The sequence below is a fragment of the Entelurus aequoreus genome, linkage group LG24 (genome assembly GCF_033978785.1).
Source record: "Entelurus aequoreus isolate RoL-2023_Sb linkage group LG24, RoL_Eaeq_v1.1, whole genome shotgun sequence".
NCBI classification, from domain to species: Eukaryota; Metazoa; Chordata; class Actinopteri; order Syngnathiformes; family Syngnathidae; genus Entelurus; species Entelurus aequoreus.
Window position 1 is genome coordinate 29,275,853 of NC_084754.1, and position 20,000 is coordinate 29,295,852.

General features: G+C 37.3%; 1 protein-coding gene across 5 annotated transcripts in view; it reads right to left on the reverse strand.

Moving 5' to 3' along the window:
• The window catches only part of zc3h18 (zinc finger CCCH-type containing 18), a 64,924-nt gene extending 44,939 nt beyond the window's left edge, over positions 1-19,985 (reverse strand). For 2 of the 5 annotated variants that reach the window (XM_062035778.1, XM_062035774.1), the window contains exons 1-8: positions 16,051-16,574; positions 13,721-14,668; positions 10,210-10,294; positions 7,555-7,703; positions 6,494-6,589; positions 2,832-2,974; positions 2,492-2,521; positions 1,212-1,326 (exon numbers count right to left, since the gene is read on the reverse strand). In XM_062035778.1, coding sequence (XP_061891762.1) covers positions 1,212-1,326; positions 2,492-2,521; positions 2,832-2,974; positions 6,494-6,589; positions 7,555-7,703; positions 10,210-10,294; positions 13,721-14,653 — 1,551 coding nt within the window. In that variant the 5' untranslated portion in view covers positions 14,654-14,668; positions 16,051-16,574. Of the gene's footprint in view, positions 1-1,211; positions 1,327-2,491; positions 2,522-2,831; positions 2,975-6,493; positions 6,590-7,554; positions 7,704-10,209; positions 10,295-13,720; positions 14,669-16,050; positions 16,575-19,569; positions 19,666-19,891 lie in introns of those variants that run through there. The other 3 variants (XM_062035777.1, XM_062035776.1, XM_062035775.1) reach the window with 3 other exon arrangements.
• Between the last annotated feature and the right edge of the window lie 15 nt (positions 19,986-20,000).

Below are 20,000 nucleotides of genomic sequence, written 5' to 3' on the forward strand. Positions count from 1 at the left end.
AAAAGACGGTTGGGCATCTATTAAAGCCTGGGTATCATAGCATATTTTTCAAATTCATTAAATTTTGATTTATAATGTTCTAAATTGATGAATCACGATTCGATCTACACTTTAATATTGAAAATGTCTCAAATCTTTTACAGCGTATTTTCTAATGTACGTGGTTTTCACCATCAACAACATCAGACAGTTTAAACTTTCTTAAAAGTCTCAAAAGTCCAATTTTTAAATAGAAAAGGATTTTCACGTGAAAATGTTGCAAGTCAAAGTGTACTTCTATTGCTACATTCTATCACTACAAATTGAATTTAGGTTTCTTCGAGTGCAAAATAACAAGAGTAAATATGCAAGTTATTCTTTTAGGACTTTTTTTGTGGGCTATGTACCGAGGATGTCGTTGTGGCTTGTGCAGCCCTTTGAGACACTTGTGATTTAGGGCTATAAAAATAAACATTGATTGATTGATTTTTTGTCAGCGCAGTCAGACAGGATTTAACGCACAGCAATTTTATTGTGAAAGCCAGAAGAGTGCGCTTGTTTTTTCTGGCACACTTGACAACATTGCTGCTTGCAGGGAGATGAAGTTGTAAAACAAAAGAACCTCCCAAGTACTGCTGCCGTCTTTTCTTTAGTGATGATCCTACAAGAATCTTAGCTACAAAATACAATCCATAATATCAATATTATACTAATTTAGATCTTAACATTGATGATCATAACTCGAACTGGGAAAAATAATCAATTTTACCCAGTAGTAAGTTTGTATTGTTTTGTGTAACAGAGTAAGAGTAGTATTGAGTACAACTCAGTATATAGTATATAATACTCAAGAGTACACCAAGTTGAACTTCATTTTAATGCAAATTTTATGCCTATTTGTTTCCTAAGTATATTTGTGTGTGCATGTAGGTAACCGATTGAGTAAAAGACATTCAATTAAATCACATTGTAAAATAAACTATTTATGAAGTTAGGTCAATTTCCTTGCATAATAATATGCCAACAGAATAAGGCACTTTCATTTTCTCGCATAATTGCTTTAGTTAATAGGGTAGGTCTGCTTCTACAAACTCACTTAATGCGGCGTCTATGTTGACAAATGTTTAAGCTCTGAGCTCCAAGTGGTAAGCCATACCACCAGCCCCATCTGCACTCTCCAAGTACATGTTTTTCTTGTACAATTCTACTAATGGCCAATGGATGATACTTACACTATAGTGGTAAGGAAGAGGCGCTTCTGTATACTGCACTCTGAAGTTTTCATACTGTCCACCTCGCCATAGGGCCTCCATTTCATAATCATAGTAGGGTTCAGCATATGCATCACTGCAGAGCAGACAAATTTAGAAAAACATTAAGACACCCAACAAAAACATTTACTTCAGACTTAAATTTGTATGTGCCTCAAGCAAATCTTATATCTAACTCTGCCCCTTCTCCATGTATTTTACTGACAGTTCATTCACAACGTAACTTTTACATGTTAACACATTAACTTAACTTCACTTCTTGTGTGAAAGAAAGGAAGGGGTTGAAGTAATAACTTATTGCCGACCTATCAATGAATGTAATGAAATGTATTAATAGCGTATAACCTGTCATTATATATGGTACTCTTGTAGTTCTTAGCACTTATGAAAATTAAGGTTCTTCTGGAGGTTTTCTGTGTGTTAGTATTTGTAGAATAACTACATTACCCAGAAGTCTTAGCGGTAGAGCTGAGCCAGAAGTAAAGAGATACTAGCGGAGAAATGAACGAGTGAAAGTATCCTGCAGAATTGTAAATAAGAGTTCATGTGTTACTGTAAGCTGTTGTTCCTATGTTTTTGAAACAAACAAATATAACATTATGCACGCTTGGCACGCAATTGTATGCTCGCTGTGGGGGAGGCTTTTCACTTCCCCTTTTATTACCGTTTGTATTTCATTAATAAATAATTGCATGGCTCAAAGACACTCTTGTTTCAGTTAAAGCATATGCTAAATATAGCGTCAGTCGCAAAATTGGCACCAGAGAAGCCTTCTACTGCATCTTATTCTCTGGCAAAACAAGTTTGTATTAGGTGTTGTGAAGTGGATTTGCGATACATCCACCACTTTCATTATAATTTGTTTAAAAACGAGGGCAAACCTGGATACGCCAAATCTGCATTTGTGAGTTTATTTGTAGCCACAAATCAATGAATAAAAACAAAACACTGACAAATGTGCGTGTGTGTGAAGCGCCATTCGTCTGGGAAGACTGCAGTTTAGCTCGCTATCACAAGGAGCATAGCTTGGAGGTGCAACACATGAGAGAGGAACATCAATTTAACAATGCATTTTTTAAACATCGTCTAATTAATTTATAACGATGCATTTAAAAAAAAACATAGTTATAAATAATTAATCGGATTACGATTTAAAATGTATTACTCGTGAAGCCCTAACTCTTACTACACTAAGTTGATACATTAAGCTGTCCACAGAGTTGAAAAGAGTCAATACTTACCCATACATTGGCTCTCTCAATTCCGTTTCACTGAAAGAACAATTCAAATATTAAATAAGAAAGTGTCTTCATTGAAAAAAGTATATTTGTTTAAGTGACAAAGGCTAAAACATTATACTTCAGTGAATCAATTTATTAGCTAATTTTGATTAAATATCTTGGTGTCTCATCTCACCAAAAATACTTTAAAATTTGTTATAAATGTAACACAATCACATTAGCCAATATAGAACCTTGGTGATACTAACATTCAACGTAAGTCTTTCAACATGCACAATTGTTACATGTGAAAGACCAATGCATCCTGATTAGAAATGAAAAAATTGTAGTTAAGTCATACTCTCTGATAATGCGGTAGCTGCGTTCCCTGAAGAAATCATTTTCCTTGTCGAATTCCCTCTCATCCTCTCCAATAGTCACATTAAAACGTTTTTCTTCGAAGTCTGGCTCTTGCTCCTTACGGATGGTGGCCTTCTTCAACATCTACCGGGCACACAAAAAAAACAGCATTACCAAAACTTAATCAAAGGCAAGCAGTCAAGTCAAAATGTTTTTTGCCTGTACACTATTGCCTTTGTTCACACTTTTTTGGTTTTGTTAAAACAAACTTTGACATTTTTTATTTTTTTAAATTTTTTTTATAGAAGTTTATTTGAAATAGGGACAGATACAAATTGGTCAAGTGTGAACCCGAGTAACCAAACCGCAGTGCACACAAAACAAGCAAAACCAAACAAGTGAACTCTGGTGAGGTTCACTTCATTTGAGTTCAAGTGTGAATGCTACACAGACCAGTGTTGGAAACTTCGGACGTCGTGTCCCCCGGACCAAGGAGGAAAAGAACCATCCGGATTGTTATAGGCGCAAAGTTGAAAAGCCAGCATGTGTGATGGTATGGCGGTGTATTAGTGCCCAAGACATGGGTAACTTACACATCTGTGAAGGCGCCATTAATGCTGAAAGGTACATACAGGTTTTGGAGCAACATATGTTGCCATCCAAGCAACGTTACCATGGACGCCCCTGCTTATTTCAGCAAGACAATGCCAAGCCACGTGTTACATCAACGTGGCTTCATAGTAAAAGAGTGCGGGTACTAGACTAGACTGGCCTGCCTGTAGTCCAGACCTGTCTCCCATTGAAAATGTGTGGCGCATTATGAAGCCTAAAATACCACAACGGAGACCCGCGGACTGTTGAACAACTTAAGCTGTACATCAAGCAAGAATGGGAAAGAATTCCACCTGAGAAGCTTAAAAAATGTGTCTCCTCAGTTCCCAAACGTTTACTGAGTGTTGTTAAAAGGAAAGGCCATGTAACACAGTGGTGAACATGCCCTTTCCCAACTACTTTGGCACGTGTTGCAGCCATGACATTCTAAGTTAATTATTATTTGCAAAAAAAAAATAAAGTTTATGAGTTTGAACATCAAATATCTTGTCTTTGTAGTGCATTCAATTGAATATGGGTTGAAAAGGATTTGCAAATCATTGTATTCCGTTTATATTTACATCTAACACAATTTCCCAACTCATATGGAAACGGGGTTTGCAAGACAAAATGCGGCACAAGTGCGTCCCTTTGTGTATGTGGCAGAGTGCTTTGGGGATGTGGGCGCTAGGAGGTCAACAACAGGAGGCTAATAAAATATATATGTTTGATAAGCTTTTAATAAAATCTGAACGAGTACAAATAGCCAAATATAAAAATAAGCAGCCCATTCAACTCGACAGACAACATTTTAGTTTCAAATTTAGCTATTTAAATGCTCCCATGTTCCCAGTCAATCTACAGCATGCGCTTACCCTCACTTATAGTCACGAAATTTGGGTAGTGACGGAAATTATACAAGTGGCCGAAATGTGTTTCATCTGCAGGGCGGCTGGAATCTGGTTGAGTATAAAGCCTTGTTTATGCTTCTGTGCCAACCTGCCAGCATTCCCATCACCGGTTTGCTCCTCTCTCTCCAAACAGTCCTGCAAAATAATTTAACCTAGGATTGCGACTACAAAGACTATGTTTACTTGGCTTTTGATATATAATTTCCTGTCTGTATGGGTCTTATTTACAGCCTAACTCTGCGATTTTGGATCAACATTTAGAACAAAGTGACTGTTGTAACATCAATTAGTTCGAGCTCCAATAACATTGCTGCCATTTTTGATCAATGAAGGAAGCTAACAAGCTAAATGGTCGATAAGAGTTGAGGTTGCTCAAGGAGTTGACCTTACGCAAAACACTACCTGTAGCATTGCAGCACAGAATGGTATGTTGCTCAAACTTGACAAAGTGCTATAACAAAATAAGATCAAGACGGTGTCCCCTAATGACTACGCGGAAGCTCCAGAGATGAACCCCTTGGTCATTCAGGAGAGGCTTAGAATGTAGCTTTTACGCCTAGAGGATTCAGTAGTAATGGCTTGAGCATCTAGATAAAATGCCTCCGGGTGCCTCCAGGTTGAGGTGTTCCAAGCTCGTAGTAGACCTAGGACAAGCTGAAGGGATTATGTGTTACAGCTAGGGATGATACTCGAAACCGGTTTTCCCGGTTGTTTGATAAGAAAAGAACCGAGTCCTCTGACTCGAATCCCTTTTTGAGAACCGGTACCTGTTATCGAGACCACTATAGTAAAGGAAAAGAGTTGATTCTTTATTCGAATCCCGTCCCGACCAGAAATGCTCCGTGGGACATCACAAGAATTGACGTCACGTAGCTCAGTCATTAGGCGCAGATAGCGAAAGCAGGAAAACAATGGACGGGAAAAAGCGCTCCAAGGTGTAATAAAGTTCAAAACAAAAGCTATCGTCCATCGAATAAATTTACTGAGAGATTTTAGCAGGGTAAAACACATGACGGACACTTTTACGACCAACCGGAAACATAGCAACCAGGCTAGCAACGCACCTCCTTTACGGCAGCTGTCGCAACATTCTTAAAACAACCGCAGCACATACATATATACAACATATCTCCCTTTTTTAACTTTTGTTTTTCTTTCCTTGTAAACAAAACAAAATCACACTGTAGATGTGTTGTCTGTCTAATTATAAATAATGCAGACGAGGCGTGTTGGCTGAGTTCTTGACGTTTACTTTCACAGCGTGGCAACATGCAACACTTTTCGGGGCTACCGCGCATGCTCGTAACTCCCGTTGCATGCTGGGTAGTGTAGTTGTTATATTCTCTCGCTCATAACATTTTTCCTCCTATAAAGAAATAATGTTAACTCAATAAAGTGTATTTCTTTTTTTAGCTTTAACTTTTAATTTTTTTAGCATTGTAACCACATTTGCAAAGAACTTTTCTCTTCATAGAATTTTCTTTCAATAAAGAAATAAAGTGCAAAAATGTCAAAGCATCATCACAAACAGTTATGTCAAATAGCAGCAGAAGTGCACTTTTTGGAGAGCTGTATTATTTTCAGTTTTGTGCCCAAGGGACTGATTTTATTTAACACTATATTATTATTTATACACCTATAGTGATCACAGCGACAGGTTGTTTTTGTGTTACTGTATATATTTGTTTCTCTGAAAAATCCCACTTAATATACTTTGGGTAACAACAGTCAATATTTATTTATTTATTTTTTATTTTTTTAGGTGGGTAGCAGTCAATATTTATTTATTTATTAGATTTTATTTTTTTATTATATAATAAAAGTGAGCTTTTGTTAAACCAAATGTTGTGTTTTTTTTCCCCATATACAACAACCTATCTGGACTCGATAAGAGAATCGATAAGGAATCGGTTCGATAAGAGGATTCGATAATAGGCTCGAACTCGATAATTCCTTATCAAACATCATCCCTAGTTACAGCAGCTCTATCTCGTGGACCTGGAGGAGGTGACCAGAGACGGGGAATTCTGACTGGATAAGCGGAAGACAATGGATGGTGGGAGGATAGGTCGGACATAACAAATATATGAAGTTTGTTTAAAAAAATGCATGTCAAGTGACAGCTCGCCCATAATTTTTTTTACACTGTTTTATTAAATACCTCTTTTGCGTGTCTGAGGCCTCTCTCCCACGCACTTTCCACAGGAGGATCGACAGGAGGTGGAGGTGGAGGAAGCTCCTCTACAGTAGGTGCAGCCTGACAGATGCAAAGATAAATGTTAGTTGTCAGATGTTTTTTTTTTTTTTTTTACACAACAATATGCAGCATATAGCATACGACGATAATGTAGATGATTATTGTATTATTACTAAACAACGGAGCTGCCAACATTTGGTGTTTGCAATTAAATAAAATTTTTTAAGGGCGAGCATTTGTAGCAAGGGCACAAGGGGGCCGAGCTCCTGGTTTGTAGACAATTTGAAACCAATTACGTGCACACATTTTTTTAAATTAAAAGTAAGTGGATTAATAGCAAAGTTTTAAATTGTAGTAGTGGGACTGAAATATTAACTATCTTTAAATTAGATTTCACCAGCTAAACTTAACAGTGTTTATACTGAAATAGAATGCAGTTTAATTTTGGACAGCACACAATCAATTTAATTTATAACAGTTTCAAATATTAATACGCACTTGTAACGCACCGTTATTTATAACTCATTTGATGGCCCATGAGTTTTATCAATTAATTTTCATATATGCATACTATAAACACAGAAGGCTAATATTGCGAGTTTGAAAAAAAACAACAACTTGACATATCAGTTTACATATTTGAAAAGGGGATAAAATGAAAACATTTTAAATGTCAGGAAAAAACTAGTACATTAACCTATGTGAAAAAGCTCTGGATCCCCTTTGTTTTGCTTCTGGCTTTTGCTATGTTTATTATATATTTATTGAACATAGAATTTATCAGCTTTTACTCCTTCTGTGCAGAATGTGTGATATTCGCCCTTAATTGACTTCTGAATACAAAAGATTTTCTTAACTTAGGCCGGGATGTTGGTAGAAAAGGGACATTTCTGAGTCTCAAAAAGAAACCGGGAGTTGGCAGCTCTGATAACAGTACGGTACATAAGAAAACACTGACTGATGTTCCTTTTGGACATTTTGTTTTACCAGTACTAAACACACAATTTAATGAGAGAATAACATACCCAGGGGTTGTTGGGTAGAAGTGGGAGGGGTCCTCCAGGTTGACCTCCATTAGGTGAAAAAAGGTCTGGCTTACTGATGAGGGAATAGTTCCCTTTGTCATTAACCCCGGGGTGGATAAACCGACAGTTCATACCCCAAGTACAATTTCCTGGAAAAACAAAACAGATACTTGATTTTCTGTTTAATATATTTTAATTGACATGTTTGGTTATTGATATTGACTGACTTGAAATGTGACTGTTACTGTATTTACAATTTCTAATCAATGTTCTTTAAAGTTTCACACATTTCTAACTCTGTCACAGAGACAGAAAGCTCCCAGGCATAACAAAGTAATTGCATACAATTTCTAATGTTCCCCAGGGTAAAAAGTTAAAATGACAAAAACCTTAATTTCAATAACCTAATATTGTCATGATAAAGCCAAAGGTTTGTAAGTACTGTCTATTATGGACTGCTAGTTGAAGATTTGATTCGGAGGAGTAGACACCTGAAAAATTCTCCAAAAAAACATTGTATAAAAAGGCAGCAACAATTGAAAATAGAGCAAAACTAAATCATTTTAAAACATATATGTTAATACTAATTCATAACACAGATTTGTTTTTAAATGCATACATTTTTTAGCCTTGTTAAAGAAAATGATATCCATCATATTAAATTATGCATATTATACAATGATGTCATGGTGACCACGCCCCCCACTGCCACAGGTATCTTGACAATTTAGATATGATACATCAAATGCTTGATAAACTCTGACAACTGCCTTCAACATAATGAGGTCTGGGTGTTTAGCGATTTGAATTATAATCTTTAAATTTATCTTTTAATATTTTATTTGCGTAATCAAATTCATTAAATTAGCTTAAAAAAGGCACAAAAGCAATTTCATAGTCAGGAAGTCATTCAGCAACATTTTTGAAAAATGTTTTAGGCTACTTGACTGCAGTACAGATTGACCAATATGTTTTTTCTAGGACAAATACCGATCATTAGTAGTCAAGGAGGCCGATCATTTAGCTAAACATAAACAGTATATGTCAGTAATCAGCTGGACAAGGCTTTCAGTTGTTTTTTTAACATTATTTTTGTTTAGGAAAAGTCGGACCACTAACGACATGTTTTATGTGTCGCTAATGTTTTGGTTAATTTAGCACTAAAAAATATCAGGAGATATTTTCAAAGGAATCGAAGTGATCTTTCTGCAGCACGGTGGAAATAGTGGATAGCGCATGTGCCTAACAGCAGGAAGGTCTTGGGTTCGATTCCCGGGCTCGGGGTCTTTCTGTGTGGAGGTTGCATGTTCTCTATGTGAATGCTTGGGTTCTCTTCGGGTACGGATTAGCGACACTAAATCGGCCCTAGTGTGTGAATGTCAGTTTCAATGATTGTCTGTCTATCTATGTTGGCCGTGCGATGAGGTGGCGACTTGTCCAATGTGTACCAAGTGCAGCTGGGATAGGCTCTAGCCCCCCTGTGAGCCCGAAAGGGACAAGCGGTAGAAAATGGATGGATGGATGGATGATCTTGCTGCCCTCTTGTGGTCAATTAAAGAATCGATGGTCAATTACCTGTGACTCTGCAGTTGTGTGAACCCAGAAACCATATGCCTTACTTCTTCTATCGAGTTTAGTGATACTAATTAGGCATACTAGCGTTGTATCAAATAAAAATAGCAACCATGGTGACATCCCAAACTTCTAACAGGCGTGTTCTTTTTTCACTCATTCACTTTTCATCTGTTTCAGTCACAAATTCCGGAATTTGCATGCACATTGCGCGGCCTATTAATCTTTTTTTCAAGTATCAATTTTATATTCATGAGTTGCCATAGTAGAAATAGAAATTAACATTCGATTAATTGTCTAGCCCTTATTCCAACTTTGTTCATTACACGTTTTTCAACTTTCTGCATCAGGAAGTCGGTCTGTCGCTGAAACTTGTCCGCTGTCACTTACAATGCGTCTTTATATTGTTGTGTTTTGGCTTATAGTTGTTGCGTTATGGCTTTATGTTGTTGGGTTGTGGCATTTGTATTTGTTGTGGCTTTTGCAATCCTGTTATAGTTGAAAGTTGTTCTATTGTGGCGTTTGCTCTGACTTTTCATGGCCACCATAGCTGTTTTGTTATTGCACTTAATTTCTCAGGTAAAACTACTGTTAATTCAACCTACAGAGATGTTGGTGGCACTTTAGTCTTGATATTAATATTGTATTGATTTTAAAAAAACACCAGCAAAAGAACCACATATATCTACTGTTGAACTACTGGTTACTGTACTTTTCTTGAAAGTTATTAGACCTAATTCCCCTTTAAGAAATAACAGGAACATAGGAAACTTCTCATGTAGTGTCCAGTATCCAGTATTTATTTTACAGTCACAGTGGTCGTTTGTTTTTTTGCTAAAAAGTAACTGAATCAATTTCCACTCACTGAATCGTTTTGGCTTGTATCGTTTTGAATACACTAATATCGTAGCTGAATCATATCAGCAATATCAAATTATAATTTAAATCAAATCGTTAAAACAAATCATTACAACCTTATATTAATAATTAATTGAATGCATGAAAACACTGCAGTGAGTCTCAGTCATCACAATTAGGTTTTACTTAAAAAAAAAAAAGACATTTTGTTTTCTCATCACCTACCTTTGATGAAGAACCTGCAAATAGGACGTGGTCTGATCTTCCTATCTGTAGGATCTTTCACCTCCCCCTCCTCCAAATCATCATCCTGCATATGCATAGAAAAAATATTTTACACAGAACAGACAGCAGACGAAAGAAGACAGTTGCAGCGAGCATGACGTCACACTTGCTTTGCGCTGTTGCTTTCCCTGGACTTTCTCTCCTTAAAAGCCGCGACTGTCCTCTTAATATTTGCACGTTTTGTAGATGGCGGTCCTATATGGCATGTGTTGCAATGTTAAGATTTCATCATTGATGTATAAACTATCAGACTGCGTGGTCGGTAGTAGTGGGTTTCAGTAGGCCTTTAACATTGCAACACATGCAAATACGGCCGGGTTAACTTATAAAGTGCAATTTTAAATTTCCCACGAAACTTACGGTTGAAAACGTCTATGTATGATGACGTATGCACGTGACGTCAATCGTTGAAACGGAAGTATTCGGACACCATTGTATCCAATACAAAAAGCTCTGTTTTCATCGCAAAATTCCACAGTATTCTGGACATCTGTGTTGGTGAATCTTTTGCAATTTGTTTAATGAACAATGAAGACTGCAAAGAAGAAAGCTGTAGGTGGGATCGGTGTATTAGTGGCTGGCTGCAGCAACACAGCCAGGAGGACTTTGACTGGGATAGCAGACGCGCTATCCGCCAACCGCATCGATGATCGGGTGAAGTCCTTCGTCGCTCCGTCGTTCGCTGGAATGCAGGTGAGCACGGGTGTTGATGAGCAGATGAGGGCTGGCTGGCGTAGGTGGATAGCTAATGTTTTTAGCATAGCTCTGTGAGGTCCCGTAGCTAAGTTAGCTTCAATGGCGTCATTAGCAACAGCATTGTTAAGCTTTGCCAGGCTGGAAAGCATTAACCGTGTAGTTACAGGTCCATGGTTTAATAGCAATGTTTCCCACACATTCATTTATTTGTGGCGGCCCGCCACGAAAGAATTACGTCCGCCACAAATAGATTTTTTTTTTTTGTCCTGTCCAGCTTCTCAGGCAAATCATATAGTTGATGTAGATGCCCATAAAGGCTGTTCAGATTTACTTTACAAAAGAGAAGTGTAGCATACTTCTCTTGTTGCCTTATTTGTATTTGACCACTACTGTTTTCTGTTTATTTGTTACTGACTGTGGCAGGACACCTCTGCCTCTGTTTCACTTTATGTTGCTGGTAAAGAATATGGTTGTAGTAGTAGGCTAAAGTTAAATTATTTAGTATGCACTAATTAAAGGGGCAGAGCTTTAAGAGACATTTTAGCTTTCATATTTTATAAGATATATTTTTTGTAAGAACCACAATTAATAAATATATTTCAGTGAATAACTTATTGTTCAAATCTGTATATAAATATGTACATAAAGTGTTATAATTATATTGTAAAATGGATGGATGGACGTTTAAAACAAAACTGTTATTATTAATTAGTAAGTATACATTTTTTGAGCCTTTTTAGAGAAAATCATATCATTGTAGTAAATTATGCAAATTACTCGATGATGTCATGGTGACCACGCCCCCACCGCCACAGGTATCTTGACAGTTTATGGGAAACACTGAATAGTATTGTTGATTTTCTGTCTATCCTTCCAGTCAGGGGTTTATTTATTTTGTTTCTATCTGAAGTTAAGCCCGATGCTATCACATTAGCTCCGTAGCTAAAGTGCTTCGCCGATGTATTGTCGTGGAGATAAAAGTCACTGTGAATGTCCATTTCTCGTTCTCGACTCTCATTTTCATGAGGATATAGTATCCCAGGTGGTTTAAAATACAAATCCGTGATCCACAATAGAAAAAGGAGATAGTGGCGAAAAAAGATACGTCCTGCACTGCACTCTAGTCCTTCACTCTCACGTTCCTCATCCACGAATCTTTCATCCTCGCTCAAATTAATGGGGTAATCGTTGCTTTCTCGGTCCGAATCTCTCTCGCTGCTGGTGTAAACAATGGGGAAATGTGAGGAGCCTTTTAACCTGCGACGTCACGCTACTTCCGGTACAGGCAAGGCTTTTTTTATCAGCGACCAAAAGTTGCGAACTTTTTGTCGATGTTCTCTACTAAATCCTTTCAGCAAAAATATGGCAATATCGCGAAATGATCAAGTATGACACATAGAATGGATCTGCTATCCCCGTTTAAATAAAAAAAAGTCATTTCAGTAGGCCTTTAATTGTTCCGACAACAATGTGTTTACATAAATTCAGATTTGGTTATGTAGTTTTTTAACAGGGGAAAGACAATGTCGCCTGTATTCATGTTGAGAATTTGAATTTAAATTGGTAACACTGACCCTCAAGTTTTACGGCAGGTATTATTAATACTGTAATCGTTACATCCCTAGTAGGCAGTGGCGTAATCTAGGGCTGCAACGGTTTATCAATTAATTCAATTAGAAGAAAGCTTTGATTTATATTATGTTGCATCCATTAATCATTTAATGAGTAACTAACTAATAAAACGGATAAAATCGGGTTAGCATGAAGAGCCTAAGACTTTAAATATGCGGAGCTACTTTCCGCACGGCCACTTTAAATAGAGGTGACGTAATAAATGTGAACAGCAGACTTTATTTCATTCATTTTGAAATGTTTTTTATTAATGCAGACATTTTCCCTTAAATATGCATCGTTGTTATAGTGTGTTTTATCCAAATACTCGATTAATCGAAAAACTAATCGATAAATTACTAAATGAATTGATATCTTTAGCCCTAGATTGATAGACTATGCATTTTATTATCCTGATTAATACCTGCCCCAAAGCAGGTTAGCCCCAAGGCGACATATCCTGATAAGAAGGGAACTAGCTTTGTAAGACTGCATATCTGGAGTTTAGGCTCCAAGCTTTTGGGATAAGAACTGCTTCATAGCAAAGACCTAATAATTGCAGGAGGGATTTTGGTCCACTGTTCTTTACAAACAGATTATCTACAAATTCTGCAGGTTTCAAGGCTGTAACTTTGCAACTCGAAGTTTCAAAATCCATCCATCCATTTTCTACCGCTTGTCCCGTTCTGGGTCGCGGGGGTGCTGGAGCCTATCTCAGCTGCATTCGGGCGGTAGGCGGTGTACACCCTGGACAAGTCACCGCCTCATCGCAAGGCCAACACAGATAGACAACATTCACACTCACATTCACACACTAGGGCCAATTTAGTGTTGCCAATCAACCTATCCCCAGGTGCATGTCTTTGGAGGTGGGAGGAAGCCGTAGTACCCGGAGAGAACCCACACAGTCACGGGGAGAACATGCAAACTCCACACAGAAAGTTTCAAAATATATCCACCAATTTTATTTATTGTGCGTCTTTTTTTTCTATTGTAAATCCCATTTTTGCAGAATCGTGCAAGCCTACTTGACACCATTTCCAGTTTTTCTTTATAAACACATATTAAACATTTGTAACAGACATACAATTTCTTATGTTGTTGAGCACTTGCATGTAATAAACATCAAACAATGAATACTTACATCAATCTCGCCTTCATCAATTTCTCCATCATCTTCTTCTCTCCGCTTGTCTCTGAATGAATCGCGGCGTGATCTGGAGTCTTCTCTCTTTTTAGTATCCCCATCTTTGGGGGATGGAGGTAAAATAAGTTTTTTCTCTTTCTTCTTTACAATCTTGTCTCCACCATCCTCCTCGTCTAATGCTTTTGCATCATCTTCTTCATCCTCATGTGTGGGAATGCTGGGCTCCTCTGGTACCTCTTCATCATAATCCAGTTCATGTTCATCCAGCTCTCGCGAAACCGACGCAGAGTCTTCTCTTATCTCTCTCACCACAACAGATCTTTCCACTCGCGCACTCAAATTGTCTTCCTCTTCTGCAATGCTTTTTACTTGTTCGTCTTCATCATCTTCCTCCTCCTCCTCATCATCCACCTTACCTAGCTGAGCACCAGTGTCTCCTGAAACAAGGCTGTAATTTCCATATGCTCCAGATACGCCGGAGTCTTCCTTAGTGACAACATTACCGCCTTGTTCTGGCTCTGACACCGGAGACTGAGGCGTGTAAACTACTGGATCTGCCTCCTCTCCATCCAAATCATCACCCTGTGGTCTATCATCATCCCCTTCCAAAAGCACAACGGGTTCGTTCTCTTGTCCCATTTCGAGAGTTTCCGCTAAAGGTTCTTCATCCTCCGGCTCAGAAACAAAGTCAGGTACAACCTCATCATCTTCTCCTCGCACCTCCTGTAATGACAGGCCTCCTCCTCTGATCTCCACTGTATCGTCTTCTTCATCCGCCTCTGCCAATTCTCCATTCTCTTCATAGAGTATTTCACTGTCTGAGATCACCCTATCCTCTTCCTCATCAGGAGAATCCAGTAGCTCACTGTCTGTCAGATCCTTCTCCAAGGGAGACTGCGATGATTGGTTGGGGCTTTCAGGGGTATCCATTTTGAGAATATTTTACTGGAAGCATAGAAAAAAAAAGTTAATATCAATAAGCAGTATGTGCATTTTGAAAACAAATGTACAGGTATGCCTATTTATTGGGATTACACATGTTTTGCAACGTCAGGAGTGTGACACATAAAAAATGCAACCATGTGTATATGTGTAAATAATATTTAACAGTCAAAAACTCTAAACAAGTCAAAGGTTTAATTTTCAAGTGCACTATGCTTTAGACTTAGACAAACTAATGATTGTTCCACACAGTAGCTCAGTTGCAAAGGATGGAAAGGATAATGCAGGTATAAAGTAGACTAAAAATGTACCGTAGTAGCAATATAAAATAGTGAAGTGAATTATATTTATATAGCGCTTTTTCTCTAGTGACTCAAAGCGCTTTACATAGTGAAACCCAATATCTAAGTTACATTTAAACCAGTGTGGGTGGAACTGGGAGCATGTGGGTAAAGTGTCTTGCCCAAGGACACAACGGCAGTGACTAGGATGGCGGAAGCGGGGATCGAACCTGGAAACCTCAAGTTGCTGGCACGGCCACTCTACCAACTGAGCTAAATATACCATATATGTAATATTTACATATTATATACACAGTATATGATGTATACTGATATATTATCCATCCATCAATTTTTTACCGCTTGTCCCGTTCGGGGTCGCGGGGGGTGCCGGAGCCTATCTCAGCTGCATTCGGGGGGAAGGGGGGGTACACCCTGGACAAGTCGCCGCCTCATCGCAAGGCCAACACAGATAGACAACATTCACACTCACATTCACACACTAGGGCCAATTTAGTGTTGCCAATCAACCTATCCCCGGGTGCATGTTTTTTTGGGGGGTAGGACGAAGCCGGAGTACCCGGAGGAAACCCACGCAGTCACGGGGGAGAACATGCAAACTCCACACAGAAAGATCCCAAGCCCGGGATTGAACTCAGGACCTTCGTATTGTGAGGCACATGCACTAACCCCTGTTCCCCTGTGCTGCATTATATTATATTTGTATATAATATATACTGTACAATATTACAGTATATGTACCAGCTGCAGCATAAAATAGAGAGCAGAAAATATACATTATAAACAAAGATAGGTGGAAGCGGTCAGATATACAGATTTACCAAGTAACTTCAAATTGAGTATAGCACATACTTGCTAACTTAAAAACTGTCTATTTGAAAATAATTTAGGTAAAGAGGAAAAATTAACGTTCCAGTCGTTGGCAATGTGCTTTTTAAAGCCTGTACATATTAACGCAAGATGCGCTTGGCGCTGCAAGCAAACCCTCCTCTTAGCATTAGCATATTAGCTCACGGGGTTTGAGGTGCAGGTTTAAGGCATCATCAATCACACATATGCATACTGACACGATAATATACCTACTTGTATGTATAGCACTCGATGAAACTCCAAAGTACGTAAACACCTGCAGGGTCATTGACTGCTAATAGCCATGTCGTGCTAGTCGGCGACAAGGCCCACAACGCGAGGGAGCAAAGTTAGCAGGCGAATCATCGATCAATAACCAATACCTGTAATAAATCATCGAATAAACAGTTCAACCTAAATGTGCACAGTTACGTCCATAACCACTTAAGAAAAGGAGGACACACGCGTAGCCTCTAACATAATATACTAACAATGAGTTCCTGCTTCGAAGGTAAGCTAACAGCGTTAGCAACACCCTGCTAACTACTAACAAACCTTTCGCTACGATTCACCTTGCCAAACAGAACTCGTTAAACACGACAACTGTTGCGTTAACAACAGCCCTCCCGCACTGCACTTGTGTTTGTAATCGACAAATCCTTAATGTACGGGTTTAAATGAACAGGTATGGTGGGGGAAAATAAAACACCCCGCTCCGCACAGCGAGGGTGGCCGTTAGGTGACGTCATAAAGACACGCCGCGGAAACGCAAAAAGACCGCGCCAGAAAACACAACTCAAATTTGTATTTATTTATATATATATATATATATATATATATATATATATATATATATATATATATATATATATATATATATATATATATATATATATATATATATATATATATATATTTTTTTTTTATGTATGTATATATATATATATATATACATACATTAAAAAAAAAAAAAAAAAAAAAAAAAAAAAATATATATATATATATATATATATATATATATATATATATATATATATATATATATATATATATATATATATATATATATATATTCTTTTTTTATTAAACCTTTATTTATAACATGCAACATTTACATACAAGCAAAGAAATAAAAATAATCAAAACAAGTACAGAAACATACGCAGCTCCTAAAGGGACATGGATGTTTTGCGAGATCTCGCAATACTTTTGCGAGATCTCGCAATACTTTTTGCGAGATCTCGCGAAATGTTTTTTTTCCTATGTCAGTGAACCAAAAGTAAAACAGACACAGTACCCGTTACGACGAGAAAGCCCCCTCGCCCTGAGAATTCTTTTCAGATGTATTTTTATTTATTTATTTTACAAACCTTTATTTCTAAATTGCAACATTTACAAACCCATCCATCCATCCATTTTCTACCGCTTGCCCCTTTTTTTGGGGTCGCTGGAGCCTATCTCAGCTGCATTCGGGCGGAAGGCGGGGTACACCCTGGACAAGTCGCCACCTCATCGCAGGGCCAACACAGATAGACAGATAACATTCACACTCACATTCACACACTAGGGCCAATTTAGTGTTGCCAATCAACCTATGCTCAGGTGCATGTCTTTGGAGGTAGGAGGAAGCCGGAGTACCCGGAGGGAACCCACGCAGTCACGGGGAGAACATGCAAACTCCACACAGAAAGATCCCGAGCACGGGATTGAACTCAGGACTACTCAGGACCTTTGTATTGTGAGGCACATGCACTAACCCCTGTGACACCGTGCTGCCCACATTTACAAACACTTGAGAAATAATAATAATAATAACAATATATATATATATATATATATATATATACATATATATATATATATATATATATATATATATACATATATATATATATATATATATATATATATATATATATATATATATATATATATATATATATATATATATATATATATATATATATATATATATATATATATATATATATATATAGCGCGGCCCCCAGCCAAATTGTTTTACCCCAATGCCCGGAGTCAAAAAGTTTGGGGACCCCTGCTATATGCAAACACTTATGCTTCCATTATTATTTATATCCCACATTTAGTTTTGTAATTAACATTGCTCATAGGATTAACTACTGTGTTGATTCAAGAGTGATATATTTTTCTAAGACATTGGTTTTAAAGTTTTTTTAAATGTGTGAATGGAACTGGAACATTTTAAGGAAACATCCAAGCTGTTCCACAGATGGACCCCACTGACAGAAACACATCTACTTTTTAAGCTATTTCTTATGTTTGCTTTCTGAAAGACAGCTGAACCTCTGAGGTCATAGGGACTCTCCCTGGGTTTGAACCTCTCTTGTAGACACCGAGGCAGCATACGTTATGAGCTTTATACGTCACGATGGCAGTGTTGAGGTCAACAAGATTGTGCAGTTTTAATATTTTTAATTTAATAAACAGAGCATTGGTATGGTCATAATAATCTGCATAATTTACAATTCTAATGGCCTTCTTTTGAAGTAAGAACATAGAGTTAATGTTTGATTTGTAATTGTTACCCCAGATTTCAACACAATAATTGAGATATGGGAGTACAAAATAATTATATAACATGTTAACAGCCTTTTGATTTACAGAGTTTTAAACTTTATGTAACATAGCAATAATTTTTGCCATCTTTGTTTTGAGTATATTTATGTGCAGTTTCCAATTTAATTTTGCATTGTATTTTAGTTACTTTATTGAGTTTACAACCCCCTGGCGCTGTTTGGTACTGTTTTTGTACTGTTTCTACGGAGCCCCTAAAGCAGTGGTTCTCAAACTTTTTTTGTCATCCCCCACTTTGGACAAGGGGGAGTGTTCAAGCCCCACCTGCCCCCATCGCCCCAACAGAACGCTAATGCCAAGCTTAACATTTTCAAATTTATTGAACATCAAGTAACATCAAGTTGTATACATTCAAACTCAATAACATAAAATAACATCAAGTTCAATAATAAATCAAATAACTGTGCAGCTGTGGTATAACTTGCATCAAGTTCAATAATAAATCAAATAACTTGCATCAAGTTCAATAATAAATCAAATAACTTAAATCAAGTTCAATAATAAATAAAACAAAAGTGTTATAACTTGCATCAAGTTCAATAATAAATCAAATAACTTGCATCAAGTTCAATAATAAATAAAACAAAAGTGTTCTAACTTGCATCAAGTTCAATAATAAATCAAAAGTGTTATAACTTGCATCAAGTTCAATAATAAATCAAAAAAATTGTTATAACTTGCATCAAGTTCAATAATAAATCAAATAAAAGTGTTATAACTTGCATCAAGTTCAATAATAAATAAAATAAACGTGTTATAACTTGCTTCAAGTTCAATAATAAATCAAATAACTTGATGGATAATAATAAATAAAATAAAAGTGCCACTTTGCAATCTTTGCAAAAAAAAAGGAGGAGCTATGCATTTTGGCAAGACAGAGCAAGTGAACAGGGTCGCGGCTAGGGATTTTGGGCCCCATGAAAAGAATCTTTACAGGGCCCCTAACACGGCGGCAACATTTTTTGATGCTATTTTACATACAATTATGCATTTTAATGGTATTCTGAATACAATGGAATTAATTTTGAGTCATTTATTTGCTGCACCACTGATTCTTGAGACTGTAGTAAAATGTATTATATTTTGTATTATATTATTATTATTATTATTATTATTTCAACACACACAGCTGCTCACCTCCTTCCTCATGTGGGGGCACTGGGGCTGATTCAGGGGCAGGGGGACTTGGGGGCTGACAGACAGCTGCTGCTGCTACTGCTGGTGCACTTGACTCTGTTCAGAATGAGGCATCATTTTGACAGAGGGGAGATCAACTATTATTGAATAAGAACAGCTTGATAAATGTTTGACTGGATTGATTATTTAACTAATATAGCAGTAAAATGTAAAAATCCAGAGTTTTCTTGAGCTAACATGGTGAGAAAAGTGAGCTAGCTTATTACCACAGACAGGGACAAAGTTAATATGCATAACTTTCCACCACAACTAACAAACCCACCTTTTTTTGGGAAATATTGGGTGACATATTGTCGACCCTTCAACTCCTTCTCCTCTCTTATTTTATTTTCCTTTCTTTTTTGGCTGCCTGATTTTTGAGGCATACTGCT